Here is a 22,671-nt window from a genome sequence, read left to right on the forward strand (position 1 = left end):
CAATTTAACCGGAATTTACCACAAAAAAACAACCACGAAGCGCGAACACGCCTTCAACCAAGGGAACTTGCCGAATCACTATGGCGAGCGTTCATATCTCACGCTGAAGGCGATCGACAGCGGAACTGTCAGGGAGCGACATGACCATGAACCCCGGATGAATAACGGCGAGACACTGCCAACAGTAGAACAACGACTAAACTTTACAATTTAACCGGAATTTACCATAAAAAACAACCACTAAGCGAGGACACGCCTTCAACCAAGGGAACTTGCCGAAACACTATGGCGAGCGTTCATATCTCACGCTGAAGGCGATCGACAGCGGAACTGCCAGGGAGCGACATGACCATGAACCCCGGATGAATAACGGCGAGACACTGCCAACAGTAGAACAACGACTAAACTTTACAATTTAACCGGAATTTACCATAAAAAACAACCTCTAAGCGAGGACACGCCTTCAACCAAGGGAACTTGCCGAAACACTATGGCGAGCGTTCGTATCTCACGCTGAAGGCGATCGACAGCGGAACTGCCAGGGAGCGACATGACCATGAACCCCGGATGAATAACGGCGAGACACTGCCAACAGTAGAACAACAACTAAACTTAACAATTTAACCGGAATTTACCACAAAAAAACAACCACGAAGCGCGAACACGCCTTCAACCAAGGGAACTTGCCGAATCACTATGGCGAGCGTTCATATCTCACGCTGAAGGCGATCGACAGCGGAACTGTCAGGGAGCGACATGACCATGAACCCCGGATGAATAACGGCGAGACACTGCCAACAGCAGAACAACAACTAAACTTAACAATTAACCCGGAATTTACCATAAAAAACAACCACGAAGCGCGAACACGCCTTCAACCAAGGGAACTTGCCGAAACACTATGGCGAGCGTTCGTATCTCACGCTGAAGGCGATCGACAGCGGAACTGCCAGGGAGCGACATGACCATGAACCCCGGATGAATGACGGCGAGACACTGCCACCAGTAACATCAACTAAACTTAACTATTAACCCGGAATTTACCATAAAAAAACAACCACTAAGCGCGCACACGCCTTCAACCAAGGGAACTTGCCGAAACACTATGGCGAGCGTTCATATCTCACGCTGAAGGCGATCGACAGCGGAACTGTCAGGGAGCGACATGACCATGAACCCCGGATGAATAACGGCGAGACACTGCCAACAGTAGAACAACGACTAAACTTAACAATTAAACCGGAATTTACCACAAAAAAACAACCACGAAGCGCGAACACGCCTTCAACCAAGGGAACTTGCCGAAACACTATGGCGAGCGTTCATATCTCACGCTGAAGGCGATCGACAGCGGAACTGTCAGGGAGCGACATGACCATGAACCCCGGATGAATAACGGCGAGACACTGCCAACAGTAGAACAACGACTAAACTTAACAATTAAACCGGAATTTACCACAAAAAAAACAACCACGAAGCGCGCACACGCCTTCAACCAAGGGAACTTGCCGAATCACTATGGCGAGCGTTCATATCTCACGCTGAAGGCGATCGACAGCGGAACTGTCAGGGAGCGACATGACCATGAACCCCGGATGAATAACGGCGAGACACTGCCAACAGTAGAACAACGACTAAACTTTACAATTTAACCGGAATTTACCACAAAAAAACAACCACGAAGCGCGAACACGCCTTCAACCAAGGGAACTTGCCGAATCACTATGGCGAGCGTTCATATCTCACGCTGAAGGCGATCGACAGCGGAACTGTCAGGGAGCGACATGACCATGAACCCCGGATGAATAACGGCGAGACACTGCCAACAGTAGAACAACAACTAAACTTAACAATTAACCCGGAATTTACCATAAAAAACAACCACTAAGCGAGGACACGCCTTCAACCAAGGGAACTTGCCGAAACACTATGGCGAGCGTTCGTATCTCACGCTGAAGGCGATCGACAGCGGAACTGCCAGGGAGCGACATGACCATGAACCCCGGATGAATAACGGCGAGACACTGCCAACAGTAGAACAACAACTAAACTTAACAATTTAACCGGAATTTACCACAAAAAAACAACCACGAAGCGCGAACACGCCTTCAACCAAGGGAACTTGCCGAATCACTATGGCGAGCGTTCATATCTCACGCTGAAGGCGATCGACAGCGGAACTGCCAGGGAGCGACATGACCATGAACCCCGGATGAATAACGGCGAGACACTGCCAACAGTAGAACAACAACTAAACTTAACAATTTAACCGGAATTTACCACAAAAAAACAACCACGAAGCGCGAACACGCCTTCAACCAAGGGAACTTGCCGAATCACTATGGCGAGCGTTCATATCTCACGCTGAAGGCGATCGACAGCGGAACTGTCAGGGAGCGACATGACCATGAACCCCGGATGAATAACGGCGAGACACTGCCAACAGCAGAACAACAACTAAACTTAACAATTAACCCGGAATTTACCATAAAAAACAACCACGAAGCGCGAACACGCCTTCAACCAAGGGAACTTGCCGAAACACTATGGCGAGCGTTCGTATCTCACGCTGAAGGCGATCGACAGCGGAACTGCCAGGGAGCGACATGACCATGAACCCCGGATGAATAACGGCGAGACACTGCCAACAGTAGAACAACAACTAAACTTAACAATTTAACCGGAATTTACCACAAAAAAACAACCACGAAGCGCGAACACGCCTTCAACCAAGGGAACTTGCCGAAACACTATGGCGAGCGTTCATATCTCACGCTGAAGGCGATCGACAGCGGAACTGCCAGGGAGCGACATGACCATGAACCCCGGATGAATAACGGCGAGACACTGCCAACAGTAGAACAACGACTAAACTTAACAATTTAACCGGAATTTACCACAAAAAAACAACCACTAAGCGCGAACACGCCTTCAACCAAGGGAACTTGCCGAAACACTGTGGCGAGCGTTCATATCTCACGCTGAAGGCGATCGACAGCGGAACTGTCAGGGAGCGACATGACCATGAACCCCGGATGAATAACGGCGAGACACTGCCAACAGTAGAACAACGACTAAACTTTACAATTTAACCGGAATTTACCAGAAAAAAACAACCACGAAGCGCGAACACGCCTTCAACCAAGGGAACTTGCCGAATCACTATGGCGAGCGTTCATATCTCACGCTGAAGGCGATCGACAGCGGAACTGTCAGGGAGCGACATGACCATGAACCCCGGATGAATAACGGCGAGACACTGCCAACAGTAGAACAACAACTAAACTTAACAATTAACCCGGAATTTACCATAAAAAACAACCACTAAGCGAGGACACGCCTTCAACCAAGGGAACTTGCCGAAACACTATGGCGAGCGTTCGTATCTCACACTGAAGGCGATCGATAGCGGAACTGCCAGGGAGCGACATGACCATGAACCCCGGATGAAAAACGGCGAGACACTGCCAACAGCAGAACAACAACTAAACTTAACAATTAACCCGGAATTTACCATAAAAAACAACCACGAAGCGCGAACACGCCTTCAACCAAGGGAACTTGCCGAAACACTATGGCGAGCGTTCGTATCTCACGCTGAAGGCGATCGACAGCGGAACTGCCAGGGAGCGACATGACCATGAACCCCGGATGAATAACGGCGAGACACTGCCAACAGTAGAACAACAACTAAACTTAACAATTAACCCGGAATTTACCACAAAAAAAACAACCACGAAGCGCGCACACGCCTTCAACCAAGGGAACTTGCCGAATCACTATGGCGAGCGTTCATATCTCACGCTGAAGGCGATCGACAGCGGAACTGTCAGGGAGCGACATGACCATGAACCCCGGATGAATAACGGCGAGACACTGCCAACAGTAGAACAACGACTAAACTTAACAATTAAACCGGAATTTACCACAAAAAAACAACCACGAAGCGCGAACACGCCTTCAACCAAGGGAACTTGCCGAAACACTATGGCGAGCGTTCATATCTCACGCTGAAGGCGATCGACAGCGGAACTGTCAGGGAGCGACATGACCATGAACCCCGGATGAATAACGGCGAGACACTGCCAACAGTAGAACAACGACTAAACTTAACAATTAAACCGGAATTTACCACAAAAAAAACAACCACGAAGCGCGCACACGCCTTCAACCAAGGGAACTTGCCGAATCACTATGGCGAGCGTTCATATCTCACGCTGAAGGCGATCGACAGCGGAACTGTCAGGGAGCGACATGACCATGAACCCCGGATGAATAACGGCGAGACACTGCCAACAGTAGAACAACGACTAAACTTTACAATTTAACCGGAATTTACCACAAAAAAACAACCACGAAGCGCGAACACGCCTTCAACCAAGGGAACTTGCCGAATCACTATGGCGAGCGTTCATATCTCACGCTGAAGGCGATCGACAGCGGAACTGTCAGGGAGCGACATGACCATGAACCCCGGATGAATAACGGCGAGACACTGCCAACAGTAGAACAACGACTAAACTTTACAATTTAACCGGAATTTACCATAAAAAACAACCACTAAGCGAGGACACGCCTTCAACCAAGGGAACTTGCCGAAACACTATGGCGAGCGTTCGTATCTCACGCTGAAGGCGATCGACAGCGGAACTGCCAGGGAGCGACATGACCATGAACCCCGGATGAATAACGGCGAGACACTGCCAACAGTAGAACAACAACTAAACTTAACAATTTAACCGGAATTTACCACAAAAAAACAACCACGAAGCGCGAACACGCCTTCAACCAAGGGAACTTGCCGAATCACTATGGCGAGCGTTCATATCTCACGCTGAAGGCGATCGACAGCGGAACTGTCAGGGAGCGACATGACCATGAACCCCGGATGAATAACGGCGAGACACTGCCAACAGTAGAACAACAACTAAACTTAACAATTAACCCGGAATTTACCATAAAAAACAACCACGAAGCGAGGACACGCCTTCAACCAAGGGAACTTGCCGAATCACTATGGCGAGCGTTCGTATCTCACGCTGAAGGCGATCGACAGCGGAACTGCCAGGGAGCGACATGACCATGAACCCCGGATGAATGACGGCGAGACACTGCCACCAGTAACATCAACTAAACTTAACTATTAACCCGGAATTTACCATAAAAAAACAACCACTAAGCGCGCACACGCCTTCAACCAAGGGAACTTGCCGAAACACTATGGCGAGCGTTCATATCTCACGCTGAAGGCGATCGACAGCGGAACTGTCAGGGAGCGACATGACCATGAACCCCGGATGAATAACGGCGAGACACTGCCAACAGTAGAACAACGACTAAACTTAACAATTAAACCGGAATTTACCACAAAAAAACAACCACGAAGCGCGAACACGCCTTCAACCAAGGGAACTTGCCGAAACACTATGGCGAGCGTTCATATCTCACGCTGAAGGCGATCGACAGCGGAACTGTCAGGGAGCGACATGACCATGAACCCCGGATGAATAACGGCGAGACACTGCCAACAGTAGAACAACGACTAAACTTAACAATTAAACCGGAATTTACCACAAAAAAAACAACCACGAAGCGCGCACACGCCTTCAACCAAGGGAACTTGCCGAATCACTATGGCGAGCGTTCATATCTCACGCTGAAGGCGATCGACAGCGGAACTGTCAGGGAGCGACATGACCATGAACCCCGGATGAATAACGGCGAGACACTGCCAACAGTAGAACAACGACTAAACTTTACAATTTAACCGGAATTTACCACAAAAAAAACAACCACGAAGCGCGAACACGCCTTCAACCAAGGGAACTTGCCGAATCACTATGGCGAGCGTTCATATCTCACGCTGAAGGCGATCGACAGCGGAACTGTCAGGGAGCGACATGACCATGAACCCCGGATGAATAACGGCGAGACACTGCCAACAGTAGAACAACAACTAAACTTAACAATTAACCCGGAATTTACCATAAAAAACAACCACTAAGCGAGGACACGCCTTCAACCAAGGGAACTTGCCGAAACACTATGGCGAGCGTTCGTATCTCACGCTGAAGGCGATCGACAGCGGAACTGCCAGGGAGCGACATGACCATGAACCCCGGATGAATAACGGCGAGACACTGCCAACAGTAGAACAACAACTAAACTTAACAATTTAACCGGAATTTACCACAAAAAAACAACCACGAAGCGCGAACACGCCTTCAACCAAGGGAACTTGCCGAATCACTATGGCGAGCGTTCATATCTCACGCTGAAGGCGATCGACAGCGGAACTGCCAGGGAGCGACATGACCATGAACCCCGGATGAATAACGGCGAGACACTGCCAACAGTAGAACAACAACTAAACTTAACAATTTAACCGGAATTTACCACAAAAAAACAACCACGAAGCGCGAACACGCCTTCAACCAAGGGAACTTGCCGAATCACTATGGCGAGCGTTCATATCTCACGCTGAAGGCGATCGACAGCGGAACTGCCAGGGAGCGACATGACCATGAACCCCGGATGAATAACGGCGAGACACTGCCAACAGTAGAACAACGACTAAACTTAACAATTTAACCGGAATTTACCACAAAAAAACAACCACTAAGCGCGAACACGCCTTCAACCAAGGGAACTTGCCGAAACACTGTGGCGAGCGTTCATATCTCACGCTGAAGGCGATCGACAGCGGAACTGTCAGGGAGCGACATGACCATGAACCCCGGATGAATAACGGCGAGACACTGCCAACAGTAGAACAACGACTAAACTTTACAATTTAACCGGAATTTACCAGAAAAAAACAACCACGAAGCGAGGACACGCCTTCAACCAAGGGAACTTGCCGAAACACTATGGCGAGCGTTCGTATCTCACGCTGAAGGCGATCGACAGCGGAACTGCCAGGGAGCGACATGACCATGAACCCCGGATGAATAACGGCGAGACACTGCCAACAGTAGAACAACAACTAAACTTAACAATTTAACCGGAATTTACCACAAAAAAACAACCACGAAGCGCGAACACGCCTTCAACCAAGGGAACTTGCCGAAACACTATGGCGAGCGTTCATATCTCACGCTGAAGGCGATCGACAGCGGAACTGCCAGGGAGCGACATGACCATGAACCCCGGATGAATAACGGCGAGACACTGCCAACAGTAGAACAACGACTAAACTTAACAATTTAACCGGAATTTACCACAAAAAAACAACCACTAAGCGCGAACACGCCTTCAACCAAGGGAACTTGCCGAAACACTATGGCGAGCGTTCATATCTCACGCTGAAGGCGATCGACAGCGGAACTGCCAGGGAGCGACATGACCATGAGCCCCGGATGAATAACGGCGAGACACTGCCAACAGTAGAACAACGACTAAACTTAACAATTTAACCGGAATTTACCACAAAAAAACAGCCACGAAACGCGAACACGCCTTCAACCAAGGGAACTTGCCGAAACACTATGGCGAGCGTTCATATCTCACGCCGAAGGCGATCGACAGCGGAACCGCCAGGGAGCGACATGACCATGAACCCCGGATGAATAACGGCTTTCACATTTATTGCAAACAAACCTTATTCCTCAACAAAACTAAAACGACAAACTTTTAAACCAGACCTAAAACTCTATACATGCGCACCAAGCAACAACAACAATCTGTCCCAGATTGGAAAACAACGCACACAAATTTGCCTCTCCACGTTGGAAGCGGGAACCTTGATTGATGCTGGAGGCACTGACGTCACTGAACTTGCCTTTCGACTCACACGGCGTTGCAAAAATTAATGACTGTTCACATGGTGTGACAAATTGTGTGTTTGTAATTGCATTCTTGTCGGTATTGTAAATTTCAATTGACATGAAAGCAAAACAATAAATAGTTTTGTTTTCTGCCCCAATCTGCTGACCACTGATAGTCAGACAACCATGGGAAGTTTTCTCAAACTTTGTCACTCAGGATATGGTCATTGTTTTTGTGTTTTTCTTTGTATGCCCCTGTTACGTAGTAATGCGCTATTTTCTTGGAAAGATCCTCGTTGGTTTTGCTTAGTCGCGGGGTGTTTCTGACTTGCAAAGAATAAACACTTTTGTGGGTAGCCGCAGCCTAAATGTAGGATTGCCGGAATATAATAAATGCTTGGAGCCAAACTTCAAGTAAAAGAGCTTAGCAAGAGAATTAAAAAAACTTGAAAGTCATTTATTATTTTAATTCTTTAGAAAAACTGGATGTACTTAACCTTTAAATCGGGTCTTGTTACTCATGAAGGGAAACTACTTCTTCGATCGATTTCGGTTGCAGACGGTGAGGTTTTGCAAACGCTTACCTCAAAAACTGCATGTCCTATGGGGGGACTAACATCTAATTCTCAATGCATTGTGCAGAGGGGGGTTGGTGACTTCACTTAATTGCAATTGGAGGGTACTTGCGGTCATTCGTTTTTTTACAAAACAAACCTACACTTTTTTAGGCAAAATAATGTCCAACGGGGGAGCGGTTAAAGTAGTTGTCTTGCAACATAAATCAACTAGGGTTTGTAGATCACAAATGTTGTCTACTTCCGCCTTAACATTGGTAGTTTACAGAGATGGGCCAAAAATAGACACACTAGCGACCCAAATTTGGTCAACCAACCATTTCCGGACCCCTTCCTAATAGTCAAAAACAAGCAAAGCAGACTTAAAACTTAGTTGCATAACACGTTATAGCCCCTACCAAAATCAATACAAACACTGCACTTTGTTACGTGTCAGCTATGTTTATGACAGAGGTTTCCCTCCGTCGAAACTTACTTTAATGGAAATACTGATACGATACATTCTATACGGCCCAAAGAAAGTTTGTTTAGTGAGGGACACGCCCAGGCCAGCGTTTTTTTTCAAGGTGTGTAACAATATAATGTATACGTTTATTTGCTATTACGCTTGTCCGAAGCTTAAATATGTACAACACAGTTTAAAACTACTAGGGAAAAATGCAAAACACCACACAAATATAATCAGCATTTTTGACGTTTAGCTGGCACCTTGTCATTGTGACAAAATAGACAAAAAGTGTTCTGGAGAATGGGGATATAAAACAACATTCGGTAATATTGCACAAAGGAAACGAGTTAACTGAAACGGATAAATAGCTTTTTAATTACAGCAAAAACATGTAGCGTTTGTAAGTTAGTTTAATAGACAGTCAATCCCACAAAAATGCCAAAACAACAATAAAAATACAAAACAGATATATACAAAAAGCATCATATCTCAAATACATCATGTCTCAACAATAAAAATACAAAACAGATATATACAAAAAGCATCATATCTCAAATACATCATGTCTCAACAATAAAAATACAAAACAGATATATACAAAAAGCATCATATCTCAAATACATCATGTCTCAACAATAAAAATACAAAACAGATATATACAAAAAGCATCATATCTCAAATACATCATGTCTTTCCACTTCATGAAAAAATATCATGGAAAATATTTCAGGGTAAAAGACAACTGTAACCTATTTATGTTTTTTAATCCCTACTAAACTTTTTTGTTAATATTTAAACAATATTGGTGTATATTTCACAACAATTTGCATTCAGTTACCTGGAAAGGGTAGAATTTATTGATTGTGACATTATCTTGACCCACTAAACTATCACTTATATGTGCTGAGTCAGCAGATGTAACCTTAGATCCTAAAAAAGACCAGTGTTTATTTTAAACAAACTGTGATACACCTTAAATTTTTTTAATTAAAGTTAGTTAAAAATTTTGTTGTGTTTAAACTTACCCGCTTGTCTGGATTTTGGAGCACTTTCAAAACTTTCCTAAAATTTTTTTTTAGTCAGCAATTTTTCTACACACAAGTCTATTTCTTACCTTCGGAGCAAATAAATCCATACGAATTTCCCCTCTATTGCCTTCACCATATATTTTCTTATCACTATGGGTTATGGAAATTTGACACTTTACATCATGTTCTGTTGTACTCATTTTTTTCAGCGTGATCTGTTTTCTGATGATAGGTTCATTATACAAATCAGGCAAATTGCAGGTTTGCGGACCACATTTAATTCCTTCTGGGCAGGTAACTCCCAAGACAGGGTCTTCATTTGAAGATTTGCTATAACTATGGCAACAATTAATAAACAATAAAAAAAAACAGAAGCTGCAAGATGCAAGATGCACTCACTGACATCCTCACCTTATTTTGAAAGTTTCTGGTAACAACACTAACTTCAGTCCTCCTTCAGCAGCATCAAATTTTTCACAATGGTAGTCATATATTGAAATATATAAAACACCGGACTCCTTTTCCTTTACCCATTCCCCTTTTACTTTTTTTGTTTTGGGGGGATAGAAAATTTTTTCCCACTGCGCTTCCCACCTGTGCAACATCAACAATTAAATCAACCCTAAATACCGCCAAACTCAATATTTTTACCATGTAAAATGACTTGTGTAGAACTGATGTTTGTAAGTATTTTGATAAACGTTGGTTTCAAACTCAGTCCATTTCAGCCCATCAACACTTTCATTTACCTTCATTATTCAATGGTATTCAATGGTTACATCTTATTTTGAATGACAAAAAAACTTCCAAAAAATTAATAAAAAAAAAATGTACCACAATCAATTGACGTGTTTTCCCAAAAAATGAAGTTGGTAGAGTGATAGAAATATCTTTTTTAAACTTTAGATGGTTGGGTTCACATTTAAGCATTGGAGTAATTTGATTCTAAAAAACGCTTTAAATAAGAAACTTGTTTCTTACATATTTCAAGTATTTACCATTTCACTTCGCTTTCCATAATACGAGGTCAGTTTTATAAGCACTTGTTGATCCAAAGCACCTTCAGGGATTTCCACAATACAACCACCAACTTCTAATCTACTTCCTTTTTTTCCAACATGTGATGAAGTAAAATTTACCAGCTTATAGTCATCCTATATATGTACATACATATATGGAACAGAAATTACATATGAGCACAAAAATTTTATACTTGTGTAAGTTTAGCATTACAAATTTTTTTTTTATTTACAATTTGCAGCACTTTCTTACACGACTTTTTAACTCTTTCAGTTTGTGTTCAATCAACTTTTTTCCATCAGCAGACAATGATTGAAATAAATTCTGGGCAGTTTGTTGATAGTCAACAATATTGTGCAAGCAACTAGCAAAGTGTTCGGCACCAACATCATCAATTTTATTTCTGTTCAAGAAAATAGCTTGCATCTAAAGAAAAACACAGATAAGCAACAAATAGTGGCAAAGTTTTGAACTATCAGATTTAAAAAAATACAATATGCAAGAATATTAGGAAATTTACAAATAAAGGCTTTAGGAATGCATAAATGTCCAGACCGCCGCATTACACATTGCTTTAGTTTTACAAGTATTACCGAATATGGCATTTTGTTAACTGCTTCAGATAACTTGATTGCTCCACATCCTGTAATATTACATCCATTTGCATCAAGTTGTTCCACTTGATGCAAACAAGTAGCTAAAATCTTAGCTCCCTCATCTCCAAGTGGGTTATCGCTGACTTTTAGTCTTTGCATCTGCATAGATAAATATCAATAAATCCAAACTAAAAATCAAAAGCAATGTTTTAAATTTCAAATCAAATTTTTCAAATCAAACTTGTAAGTCCGCACAAAATGAGGATTTATTAAGCCCTTAAACAAGATTGTAAAAATTAAATATAGAATATGTGCAATTGGTGCAGTACCATGAACAAACATATTTGCTAAGGTATTACAGAAATAAAACAACAATCTCAAGGCAAAAAGCTATATGGGCCATTATTAATCAAGTACAAATATATATTTATACTCTGTTACGGCCAGGCAATTGTTTTGGTTGTGCTTAGTTCTGATTTGCCTTACATGCTGACCAACTGGCATGGCCTGTACAATACTTTATTGCACTGATGATGAACATAGTGTAGCGTTTAAAACATTTGTGTTTGCATAAACAAAATGATAACTAGTAAGTTAATAGCTTTGACATTCCTTTTTCAAACTATTAAATCCAAGTATTTTATAAGTTTCTAAATGAAATATCATAAATAATGTACTGGCTTTTGAAGTTGTGATATGGAATTTGCAATCTCAAAGATTCCACCAGTTGTCATCTTACAACCCTCTAGAGACAGATTCTTAATCCACTCAATACATGAAGCAATAGCAGATGCACTTTCATCATCAACTGTGTTCCCATTAAGATTCAGGGTTGTGATCTAAAACAAACATAAGTGTTGTAATGGTGCATTTTACATGTATATTAATTCCATAAAGGTAAAGAAAATTGCATATGACGCAGCACAAATAAACACATTGCTGTATTAAAACTTTATTTTTTACAACAAAGAGATATGCTAGCTCTTTCATACAGCAAGGGTGAATATCTTTTACTGATTTTGTGGGAACCAAAATAATATTGTCGAATGTGTATATAATATGTATATTATGATATGATTGAAGTTGCAGAAACAAGGTTCAGTCACTCGAGTTTTTTTACTGGTGTTGCACACATATTAACCCTTTTAAAAGATATTAAAATCAATGACACAATCAAAATATAATGTAAAATATATTTTTTTATAATTTAAAAGTTTTGTTGTGTGGCATTATGTTTTTTTAACTAATATTACCTTGGTTACTACTGGATGTATGTGCAAAAGCAATAATTACTGAAGTCTAACTTGACATACCTCTTGTTTTACTGTTTTGGTAACTTCTTGGATTACAAAGTTACTGACATTTTTTAGTGTAAGTTTAAGTTTTGGAGGAAATCTCTGTAAGGCACATGATACAGCCAAAGCTTTTTCTTCACCAATCACCATAAGCTTGGTTGGAATGGATTTTAACTATGAAGAATTAAACTGGTTTAACTTATACTTAGCCTATACTTAAATAATTCTAAATAATAATTTCACCTTTCAGTGAGCAAACTTCCTATGCTGTTTAATAGAGAAACAGTATGATGAATATGACACTGTTTTACACAATAATTTGCTATCATTCATCTTCATTTATCAAAAAAAAAGAAAAATATTTCATTTTGTTTCATAACAAAATGGTTAAGAACCAGAGTTCTGTAGTTTTTTTGGATAATGTTAGAACAAGTTTGTGTTCAATTCCTTCATTTTTTAAATGTAATATGAAAGCAAAGAGTTGATTTGATATCAAAATAATTCAATTCAAATATCTTTTTCCAAACCTTATATTCAACAATGTGGTTTTTACATATTTTTTACAACATCTCAAGTCAGGAAGTTCGAAGAAGCAAACAATAGGAATTTTAGGTAAAGAAATCTAAATATTGTTTGATTACAAGAAAATTTAATGCCATTGATTTGATATTTTCTTCTTTAAAAAGCTAAACTTACTGGTGGAGTATCAAATAAATCTCCAGAAAGATCAAACTTTCCACATCGTGTAATTTCATATCTTTCCTTGGGATCAAATCCCAAGTAATATTTAGAAATTTTAAACTTTGTTACAATCAACTTGTTAACATGTGCTGTTGTTTCATTCCAAAGCAATTTCAGGACGTGCCTTGAAACACAGTTTCCACTGATATCCAGACACCCCATCTAACAGAACAAAACTGTCTTAGTTTTATAATAATAATTCCCATAATATTGCCTATAAGGTTCATTGACTTCGTAGCCACGGCATTACAGATAAGCTTTACGTTTTACATAGATGACTTAATGTTGTTAACATTGTAATTTGCCTTCTAGTTGGTAAAGGAACAGAAATAAAGCAACAGTATTCGAAAACATCAGAAATAAATCATTAGGAAAAATTTATTATCTTACTTGATGTTCAGATTCCAACAATGCATCAGCAATTTTACACATGCTGGGGCCAGTAATATTACAACCAGACAGAGACAGGTTTTTGATTAAGTGAACAATTGATGCTATTGCAGATGCAGCTTCATCATCGATTTTGTTTTTATCAAGGGTGAGAGATGTAAGCTGTTACAAAGAGTGTTTCTGGCTTAAGTTTTTAGCCAGCATAAAAACTTGCAAATGTATGTAGCTTCTGATTTATTGCTTATATAAGTAATACTGAATATGTTAGTTTATGTACAATAAAATCAGAAACTTACTTGATGTTGAGATTCCAACAACGCATCAGCAAGTATACACACGCTGGGGCTAGCAATATTACAACCAGACAGAGACAGGTTTTTAATCAAGTGAACAATTGATGCTATTGCAGATGCAGCTTCATCATTGATTTTGTTTTTATCAAGGGTGAGAGATGTAAGCTGTTACAAAGAGTTTTTCTGACTTAAGTTTTTAGCCAGCATAAAAACTCAGAAATGTATGTAGCTTCCGATTTATTGCTTACATAAGTAATACTAAATGTATTAGTTTTAATGTACAACAAAATCAGAAACTTACTTGATGTTGAGATTCCAACAACGCATAAGCAATTTTACACATGCTGGAGCCAGCAATATTACAACCAGACAGAGACAGGTTTTTAATCAAGTGAACAATTGATGCTATTTTTGATGCAACTTCATCATCGATTTTGTTGTTATCAAGGGTGAGTGATGTAAGTTATTACAAAGAGTAGCAAGTATTTTCTGCTTCAAGTTTTTAGCCAGCACAAAAACTCACAAATGTATGTAGCTTCTGATTTATTGCTTATGTAAGTAATACTGAATGTAATAGTTTTAATGTACAACAAAATCAGAAACTTACTTGATGCTGAGAACGTATTAAAGAATCAGCAATTTTACACACACTTGGACCAACAGTAAGATAACCAGTCAGAGTCAGGTTTTCAATCAAGTGAACATTTGATGCTATTGCAGAGGCAGCTTCATCATCGATTTTGTTGTTATCAAGGGTGAGTGATGTAAGCTAATACAAAGTGTTTTGCTAGTATTTCTGGTGCGAGATTTTAGCCAGAACAAAAACCCAGAAATGTTTGTAGCCTAAGTTATTTTGCATGTATTAGTTCCGATGTACAACAAAAACAGAAACTCACTCGATGCTGAGAACGTATTAAAGAATCAGCAATTTTACACACACTTGGACCAACAGTATGATAACCAGTCAGAGTCAGGTTTTCAATCAAGTGAACATTTGTTGCTATTGCAGATGCAGATTTTTCATCCAATTCAATTCCATTTACGATGAGTGATCTAAGCTGTACATAAACTATTAACTGAGTATCGTTTAGTTTGGTTTAAAACTTTTGATAATTTGCTTAACAAATTACATGAATGCCTGATCATACCATTTGTTTTGTTGCACTGACAACTTCTTGGACTATAAAGCAATTGACATTTTTCATTCTAAGTTCCTTTGCTGGAGGAAATAAATGCATGACGCATGACAAAGCACAGGCTTCTTCATCACCAACCACTGTAAGATGGCTTGGAATGGGATGTAACTGGTAACAAGATAAGTTCAGTTACCCTTAACATTAGAATAATTAACTCTAGTTAAATCCTTGTGATTGTTGATAGAAGGAACAGATTAAATATTCAAATTTTCCCAAAGTTCTGTTTGTTAAAAGACATATCTCAATTTTACACAAATTTGGCAAAAATCAGGTTTAAATGAGGTTTACTGTGTAATGTTTGCTATAAAGGTTGTCAGAATGTTAGTGATTACAAACTGTGCTAACACTCATTTAAATGAATAGTATGTCATATTTCGATTGATTTGCTATCTTTTAATATCTATTTAAGAGTAACCAAACCTCAAATGCTTCTTTTTTGTACTTTTTGACCAACATATCAGGATGTATCAAACTCTACAAAGCATCAAATGCAATGTTTATTAGTAGATGGACCAAACCAAATGCTGGATGGTTAACAATAGATTTGAATTGTATAAATTTTTTCATTCTGTTTTTAGGTTTACCAACTAAAGAATTACCTTTGGAACATCTGCAAACAGATCAACCTTTCCACAAGGTTCAATTCCATTTTGTGATATTTTGAACTTTGTTACAGTCAGCTTTTCAAAATTTATTCTTGATTGATCCAAAAGCAAATGTAGGAAAGAATTTAAAACACAGTTTCCACTGATATCTAGACAGTCTATCTAAAAGAATAAAATTACAAAAGTTTCATCACAGAAAGTTTTATTCAGAATTATGACCATTTTAATTTAAGTTTTGGCTTTTAATTTATTGTTAAAACTTCAGGTAAAAACAAAAAAAAAACAATAAAGCAGTAGTTTAGAATCCATTAAATTCCTTGCTCATAAAATCAATATTAAATTATGAAACAATTAACTTACTTTATGTTGAGATCTTGATAAAGCAGCAACAATTTTACACATGTTTGGGCCAGAAATATTACAACCAGACAGAGACAGGTTTTTAATCAAGTGAACAATTGACGCTACTGCAGATGCAGCTTCATCATCGATTTTGTTGTTATCAAGGGTGAGTGATGTAAGCTATTACAAAGAGTTTTTCTGTCTTAAGTTTTTTGCCAGCACAAACACTCAAAAATCTATGTAGCTTTTGATTTATTGCTTATATAAGTAATACTAAATGTATTAGTTTTAATGTACAACAAAATCAGAAACTGACTTGATATTGGGATTTTAACAAAGCACCAGCAATTTCACACATGCTGGGACCAACAGTAGGATAATAAGTCAGAGTCAGGTTTTCAATCAAGTGAACATTTGATGCTATTGCAGATGCAGATTTTTCATCCAATTCAATTCCATTTAGGATGAGTGATCTAAGCTGAACATGAAATATTAACTGAGTACCCTTTAGTTTGGTTTAAAACTTTTAAATAACTTGCTTAACAAATTACATGAATGCATAATCATACCATTTGTTTTGTTGCACTGACAACTTCCCGTACTGAAAAACAATTGATATTTTCCATGCTAAATTCCATTGCTGGAGGAAATAAATGCATGACACAAGACAAAGCACAGGCTTCTTCATCACCATCCACTGGAAAATGGTTTGGGATGGAATCAAACTGTGAACAATGAAAATAGATATCCTTAACTTAAGAATAGTTAACTCTAGTTAATACTTGTGATTGTTAAAATGATGTTTAATTATTACTTAAATAAGGGTTTTCAACCAGTGGTGCAAGGCCTGTTCATGAGGATGCAAGGATGCTTGATAGAAGTTGGTTATATGGAATTTATTTTATACATTACTTCTCTACACATAAAGAGTACAAAAAGTTTATCAAATGTCACTGGTGTATTTTATTACCCCAAAAAGTGTAATTGGATAAGGCACATATCTGAATTGTGGTATCAAAAAATTGGTGAAACAAAATCAGGCTGCTACCTTTATGACCTGGTAAAAGTTCTGACTTTTTGTCGACTAAACACCCTTGCTAAAAATAATTTTGTGATATACTTGACGTAACAATGGTATGAAGCAATTTAGCAAGGAACTAACAGTGAGCAGTTATTAGCAATTAACATATAACAAAAATGTGGTTTAGTGGAATAATTGAAAGAATGGTTGTGAAACAGGAATACAAAAACAAATAAACAATAGCTTTATCCGGAGGTGATGACGAACCACATTAAATATTCAAAGTTTTCTAAGTTCTGTTTGTTAAGAGACATATCTCAATTTCACACAAATTAGGCAAAGGTCTGGTTTAACTGTATAATGGTTGATATAAGGGTTGTCAGAATGTTAGCAAATATTTCAATTGATTTGCTATCATTTAATAACTATTTAAGAATAATCAAACCTTAAATGCTTCTTCAATGTACTTTTTGACCAACATATCAGAATGTATCAAACTCTACAAAACATCAAAACAGAATGTTTATTGGTAGATGGACCAATCCAAATGCTGGATGGTTAACAATAGATTTGAATTCTATGATTTTTTAATTCCTTTTTTAGGTTTATCAACTAAACAATTACCTGCAGAACATCTCCAAACAGATCAAGCTTTCCACAAGGTTTAATTCCATTTTGTGATATTTTGAACTTTGTTACAGTCAGCTTTTCAAAATATGTTGTTGCTTGATCCAAAAGCAAACGTAGGAAAGAATTTAAAACACAGTTTCCACTGATATCTAGGCAGTCCATCTAAATAATAAAATTACATAAATTTCATCACAGAAAGTTTTATTCGGAATTATGACCTTTTGAATTAAAGTTTTGGTTTTTAATTTATTGTTAAAACTACAGATGAAAACAAAAAACAATACAGCAGTAGTTTAGAACCCATTAAATTCCTTGCTCAAAAAGTGAATATTTAATTATGAAACAATTAACTTACTTGATGTTGAGATCTTGATAAAGCAGCAACAATTTTAAACATGGTTGGGGCAGCAATATTACAACCAGACAGAGACAGGTTTTCAATCAAGTGAACAATTGATGCTATTGCAGATGCAGCTTCATCATCGATTTTGTTTTTGTCAAGGGTGAGATATGTGAGCTATTATAAGGAGAAGCAAGTAAACTCAGTAATGTATGTAGCTTCTGATTTATTTCTTATATAAGTAATACTAAATGTATTAGTTTATGTACAACAAAATCAGAAACTTACTTCATGTTGTGATTCTAACAAAGAATCAGCAATTCTACACATGCTGGGGCCAGCAATATAACAACCAGACAGAGACAGGTTTTTGATCAAGTGAACAATTGATGCTATTGCAGATGCAGCTTCATCACTGATGTAGTTGTTGTCAAGGGTGAGAGATGTAAGCTATTACAAAGAGTTTTTCTGGCATAAGTTTTTAGCCAGCACAAAAACTTAATAATGTATGTAGCTTCTGATTTATTGCTTACATAAGTAATACTGAATGTATTAGTTTATGTACAATAAAATCAGAAACTTACCTGATGTTGAGATTCCAACAAAGAATCAGCAATTTTACACATGCTGGGGCCAGTAATATCACAACCAGACAGAGACAGGTTTTTAATCAAATGAACAATTGATGCTATTGCAGATGCAGCTTCATCATCGATTTTGTTGTTGTCAAGGGTGAGAGATGTAAGCTATTACAAAGATTTGCTAGTATTTTCTCATGCAACTTTTCAGCCAACACAGAATCTCAGAAATGTATGTAGCCTAAGGTATTTTGCATGTGTTAGTTTTGATATACAACAAAATCAGAAACTCACTCGATGCTCAGAACTTATTAAATAATAGGCAATTTTACACACACTGGGACCAACAGTATGATGACCAGACAGAGTCAGGTTTTCAATCAAGTGAACATTTGATGCTATTGCAGATGCAGATTTTTCATCCAATTCAATGCCATTTAGGATGAGTGATCTAAGCTGAACATGAAATATTAATCGTTTAGTTTGGTTTAAAACTTTTAATAACTTACTGAACAAATTACATGAATGCATGATCATACCATTTGTTTTATTACACTGACAACTTCTTGGACTGAAAAACAATTGACTTTTTCCATGCTAAATTCCATTGCTGGAGGAAATAAATGCATGACGCATGACAAAGCACACGCTTCTTCATTGCCAACCACTGTAAGTTGGTCTGGAATATAATCAACCTGAAAACAACGTAACTAGATAAGTTCAGTTATCCTTAACATGAGAATACTTAACTCTAGTTAAATCCTTGTGATTATTGATAGTAGAACCAGATTAAATATTTATAGTTTTCCAAAGTTCTGTTTGTTAAAAGACATATCTTAATTTCACACAAATTATGAAAAAATCAGGTTTAAATGAGGTTTACTGTGTAATGTTTGCTATAAGGGTTGTCAGAATGTTTGTGATTACAAACTGTGCCGACACTGATTTAAATGAATAGTATGTCACATTTCGATTGATTTGCTATCTATTAAGTACTAATTAAAAGTAACCAAACCTCAAATGCTTCTTCAATGTACTTTTTGACCAACATATCAGAATGTATCAAACTCTACAAAACATCAAAACAGAATGTTTATTAGTAGATGGACCAATCCAAATGCTGGATGGTTAACAATAGATTTGAATTCTATGATATTTTAAATCCTTTTTTAGGTTTATCAACTAAATAATTACCTGCAGAACATCTGCAAACAGATCAACCTTTCCATAAGGTTCAATTCCATTCAATGATATTTTGAACTTTGTTACAATCAGCTTTTTAAAATTCGTTCTTGCTTGATCCAAAAGCAAATGTAGGAAAGAATTTGAAACACAGTTTCCACTGATATCTAGACAGTCCATCTAAAAGATTAAATTATAGAAGTTTCATCACAGAAAGTTTTATTCGGAATTATGACCCTTTAAATGTTAGTTTCGGCTTTTAATTTATTGTTAAAACTGCAGATAAAAACCAAAAACAATACAGCAGTAGTTTAGAACCCAACTTTCTTGCTCATAAAATCACTATTTAATGACGAAACATGTCCAGTGTCTAAAAAACTTTCGTTTCAGGCTAAAATCTGTCAGTCTTGTTCAATTAGACAAATAAGGTGGAAATCGTCAGGGCCACTTGCAACAGAATGGGAAATGATTCCCAGAAATAATTCTCAAGTAATTATGAAACAATTAACTTACTTTATGTTGAGATCTTGATAAAGCAGCAACAATATTAAACATGGTTGGGGCAGCAATATTACAACCAGACAGAGACAGGTTTTCAATCAAGTGAACAATTGATGCTATTGCAGATGCAGCTTCATCATCGATTTTGTTGTTATTAAGGGTGAGTGAAGTAAGCTATTACAAAGAGTTTTTCTGGCTTAAGTTTTTAACCAGCACAAACACTTAGTAATGTATGTAGCTTCTGATTTATTGCTTATATAAGTAATACTGAATGTATTAGTTCATGTACAATAAAATCAGAAACTTACCTGATGTTGAGATTCCAACAGAGAATCAGCAATTTTACACATGCTGGGGCCAGCAATATTACAACCACACAGAGACAGGTTTTTAATCAAGTGAACATTTGATGCTATTTCAGATGCAACTTCATCATTGATTTCCTTTTTATCAAGGGTGAGTGATGTAAGCTATTACAAAGAGTAGCAAATATTTTCTGGTTAAGATATTAGCCAGCACAAAAACTCACAAATGTATGTAGTTTCTGATTTATTGCTTATTTAAGTAATACTAAGTGTATTAGTTTTTATGTACAACAAAATCAAAAACTTACTTGATGTTGAGATTCCAACAAAGCATCAGTAGTTTCACACATGTCAGGGCCAGCAATCTTACATCCACGAAGAAACAGGTTTTTGATTAGGTGAATAGTTAATGCTATTGCAGATGCACTTTCATCATTAACTCGTAGAACAATCACTTGGTGAAATTTTTCATAGAGCTCGGGTAGCTCAGTCAGTTAGAGAAGGAACCTGAATTACACATGGCTCCAACTTAGTAACACGTTTGTGAATTTGGTCGCAGTTATATGCTTGCAATGCCACGAAACCTAAAAAATTAAATGGCTTATTACAAGGACTTATTGAAGGTTTTGGATTGGCCCTTCTAAGGTTTATTAAAGGGAATGTATAAATATATTCAGGGAGTTTTCCTATGTTGTGATTTTGTGTTACTGTTACTTGTGATCGAGCTTTACGAACTACTAATGCCGTTGTCTGCGCAAAAACCCAAACACATGTTTTTTGTTGGTGTTTGTGCCATAGTGTACTTGGAATTTCCTTTAAAAAATTGTTTTTTTTTGTATTTTGACTGACTTTAAAGTTTTTTTTTTCAAACTACAAATTGTTTTTCTGATAAAGTTTCCCGATGCCACCCTGAGTAAATTTTATTGGTTTATGGCAATAGTTACCCCTTAAACCTAGATACACACATGCATGCTGCGATGCTGGTATCAAAAGCTGAATATGCAAGGTTTTATTTAACAGCAAATATACTGTTTGCGTTCAACAAAAACATACATACAAACAAATTTGATATAACTTTTTTTTAACTTTGCACAAGACTTGCCTAAAGCATGCAGGTAAACACGAGATAAGTTAAGAAACCAACCATCAGCTCACAGTTCCCAGCAAAATGGTCTTAACCGCAGGTCATTGAGTCTAATGGCACAGAGGAGGCTGTTTGTAGCGCAATGATGGCGGACAAAACTTGACATATAAGCACAAATTAAAACACTTTGTGGGCAATAATATTTCCTATAATTTTAAACAGGGTTTGCCTGCTCAGGCATTGGGCGCCGATCAATGATGCTAATACGATAAACTACAGTCGAGTCGACCACGTCGAAATCGGCGACAAACCCAGTGATAACGACCTTGTTCGCTCCGTTTTTCTCACATTTTTCTATTTGTGTTTTCACCTCACTCTAACTATCGCTAACATAGCAAAAGTAAAACAAGGATTCGTTCGCACTTTCCTTATCGGCACCTTACACTTTCCTTTCATAAGAAATACATACGTTCAAACAATACCGCCTCCAGTGACAGGAGTGCCTCAGTTTCTTAGCAACCGTTGCCAACTAATAATTTTCTAGTTTTCTAAGTAGTGTATTTTTACTCACAATTTAACAAAAACATTAAAATGATTTTTTTCTAATAGCAGTGTTGCATTCGTGGCAACCGGATTCGGCCGCTAAGCTGGGTAATCAGACCTGGTATTGTTTATATTGATGTTATTGAATACGCAAACAACTATAGATAAATTGGTAACAGTGAATTTATATAG

General features: G+C 38.2%; 1 protein-coding gene across 4 annotated transcripts in view; it reads right to left on the reverse strand.

The window, feature by feature from the left end:
- Nucleotides 1-8,912: 8,912 nt before the first annotated feature.
- LOC145896064 (uncharacterized) overlaps nt 8,913-22,671 on the reverse strand; it is a 46,313-nt gene continuing 32,554 nt past the window's right edge. For 3 of the 4 annotated variants that reach the window (XM_082984889.1, XM_082984891.1, XM_082984888.1), the window contains 27 exons: nt 18,871-19,032; nt 18,575-18,736; nt 18,302-18,463; nt 17,941-18,108; nt 17,762-17,815; nt 16,865-17,020; nt 16,612-16,773; nt 16,314-16,475; nt 15,948-16,115; nt 15,769-15,822; nt 15,301-15,456; nt 15,049-15,210; nt 14,760-14,921; nt 14,156-14,317; nt 13,860-14,021; nt 13,425-13,631; nt 12,747-12,902; nt 12,111-12,272; nt 11,431-11,592; nt 11,090-11,263; nt 10,816-10,971; nt 10,652-10,762; nt 10,469-10,566; nt 10,229-10,411; nt 9,904-10,153; nt 9,815-9,851; nt 8,913-9,719 (listed from right to left, as the gene is read on the reverse strand). In XM_082984889.1, the coding sequence (XP_082841015.1) occupies nt 9,604-9,719; nt 9,815-9,851; nt 9,904-10,153; nt 10,229-10,411; nt 10,469-10,566; nt 10,652-10,762; nt 10,816-10,971; nt 11,090-11,263; nt 11,431-11,592; nt 12,111-12,272; nt 12,747-12,902; nt 13,425-13,631; nt 13,860-14,021; nt 14,156-14,317; nt 14,760-14,921; nt 15,049-15,210; nt 15,301-15,456; nt 15,769-15,822; nt 15,948-16,115; nt 16,314-16,475; nt 16,612-16,773; nt 16,865-17,020; nt 17,762-17,815; nt 17,941-18,108; nt 18,302-18,463; nt 18,575-18,736; nt 18,871-19,032 (4,026 nt within the window). In that variant the 3' untranslated portion in view covers nt 8,913-9,603. Of the gene's footprint in view, nt 9,720-9,814; nt 9,852-9,903; nt 10,154-10,228; nt 10,412-10,468; nt 10,567-10,651; nt 10,763-10,815; nt 10,972-11,089; nt 11,264-11,430; nt 11,593-12,110; nt 12,273-12,746; nt 12,903-13,424; nt 13,632-13,859; nt 14,022-14,155; nt 14,318-14,759; nt 14,922-15,048; nt 15,211-15,300; nt 15,457-15,768; nt 15,823-15,947; nt 16,116-16,313; nt 16,476-16,611; nt 16,774-16,864; nt 17,021-17,761; nt 17,816-17,940; nt 18,109-18,301; nt 18,464-18,574; nt 18,737-18,870; nt 19,033-19,158; nt 19,321-22,671 lie in introns of all 4 variants that reach the window. The other variant, XM_082984890.1, reaches the window with a different exon arrangement.

Source organism: Ascidia mentula, chromosome 3 (genome assembly GCF_947561715.1).
Source record: "Ascidia mentula chromosome 3, kaAscMent1.1, whole genome shotgun sequence".
In the NCBI taxonomy this organism is placed as follows: domain Eukaryota; kingdom Metazoa; phylum Chordata; class Ascidiacea; order Phlebobranchia; family Ascidiidae; genus Ascidia; species Ascidia mentula.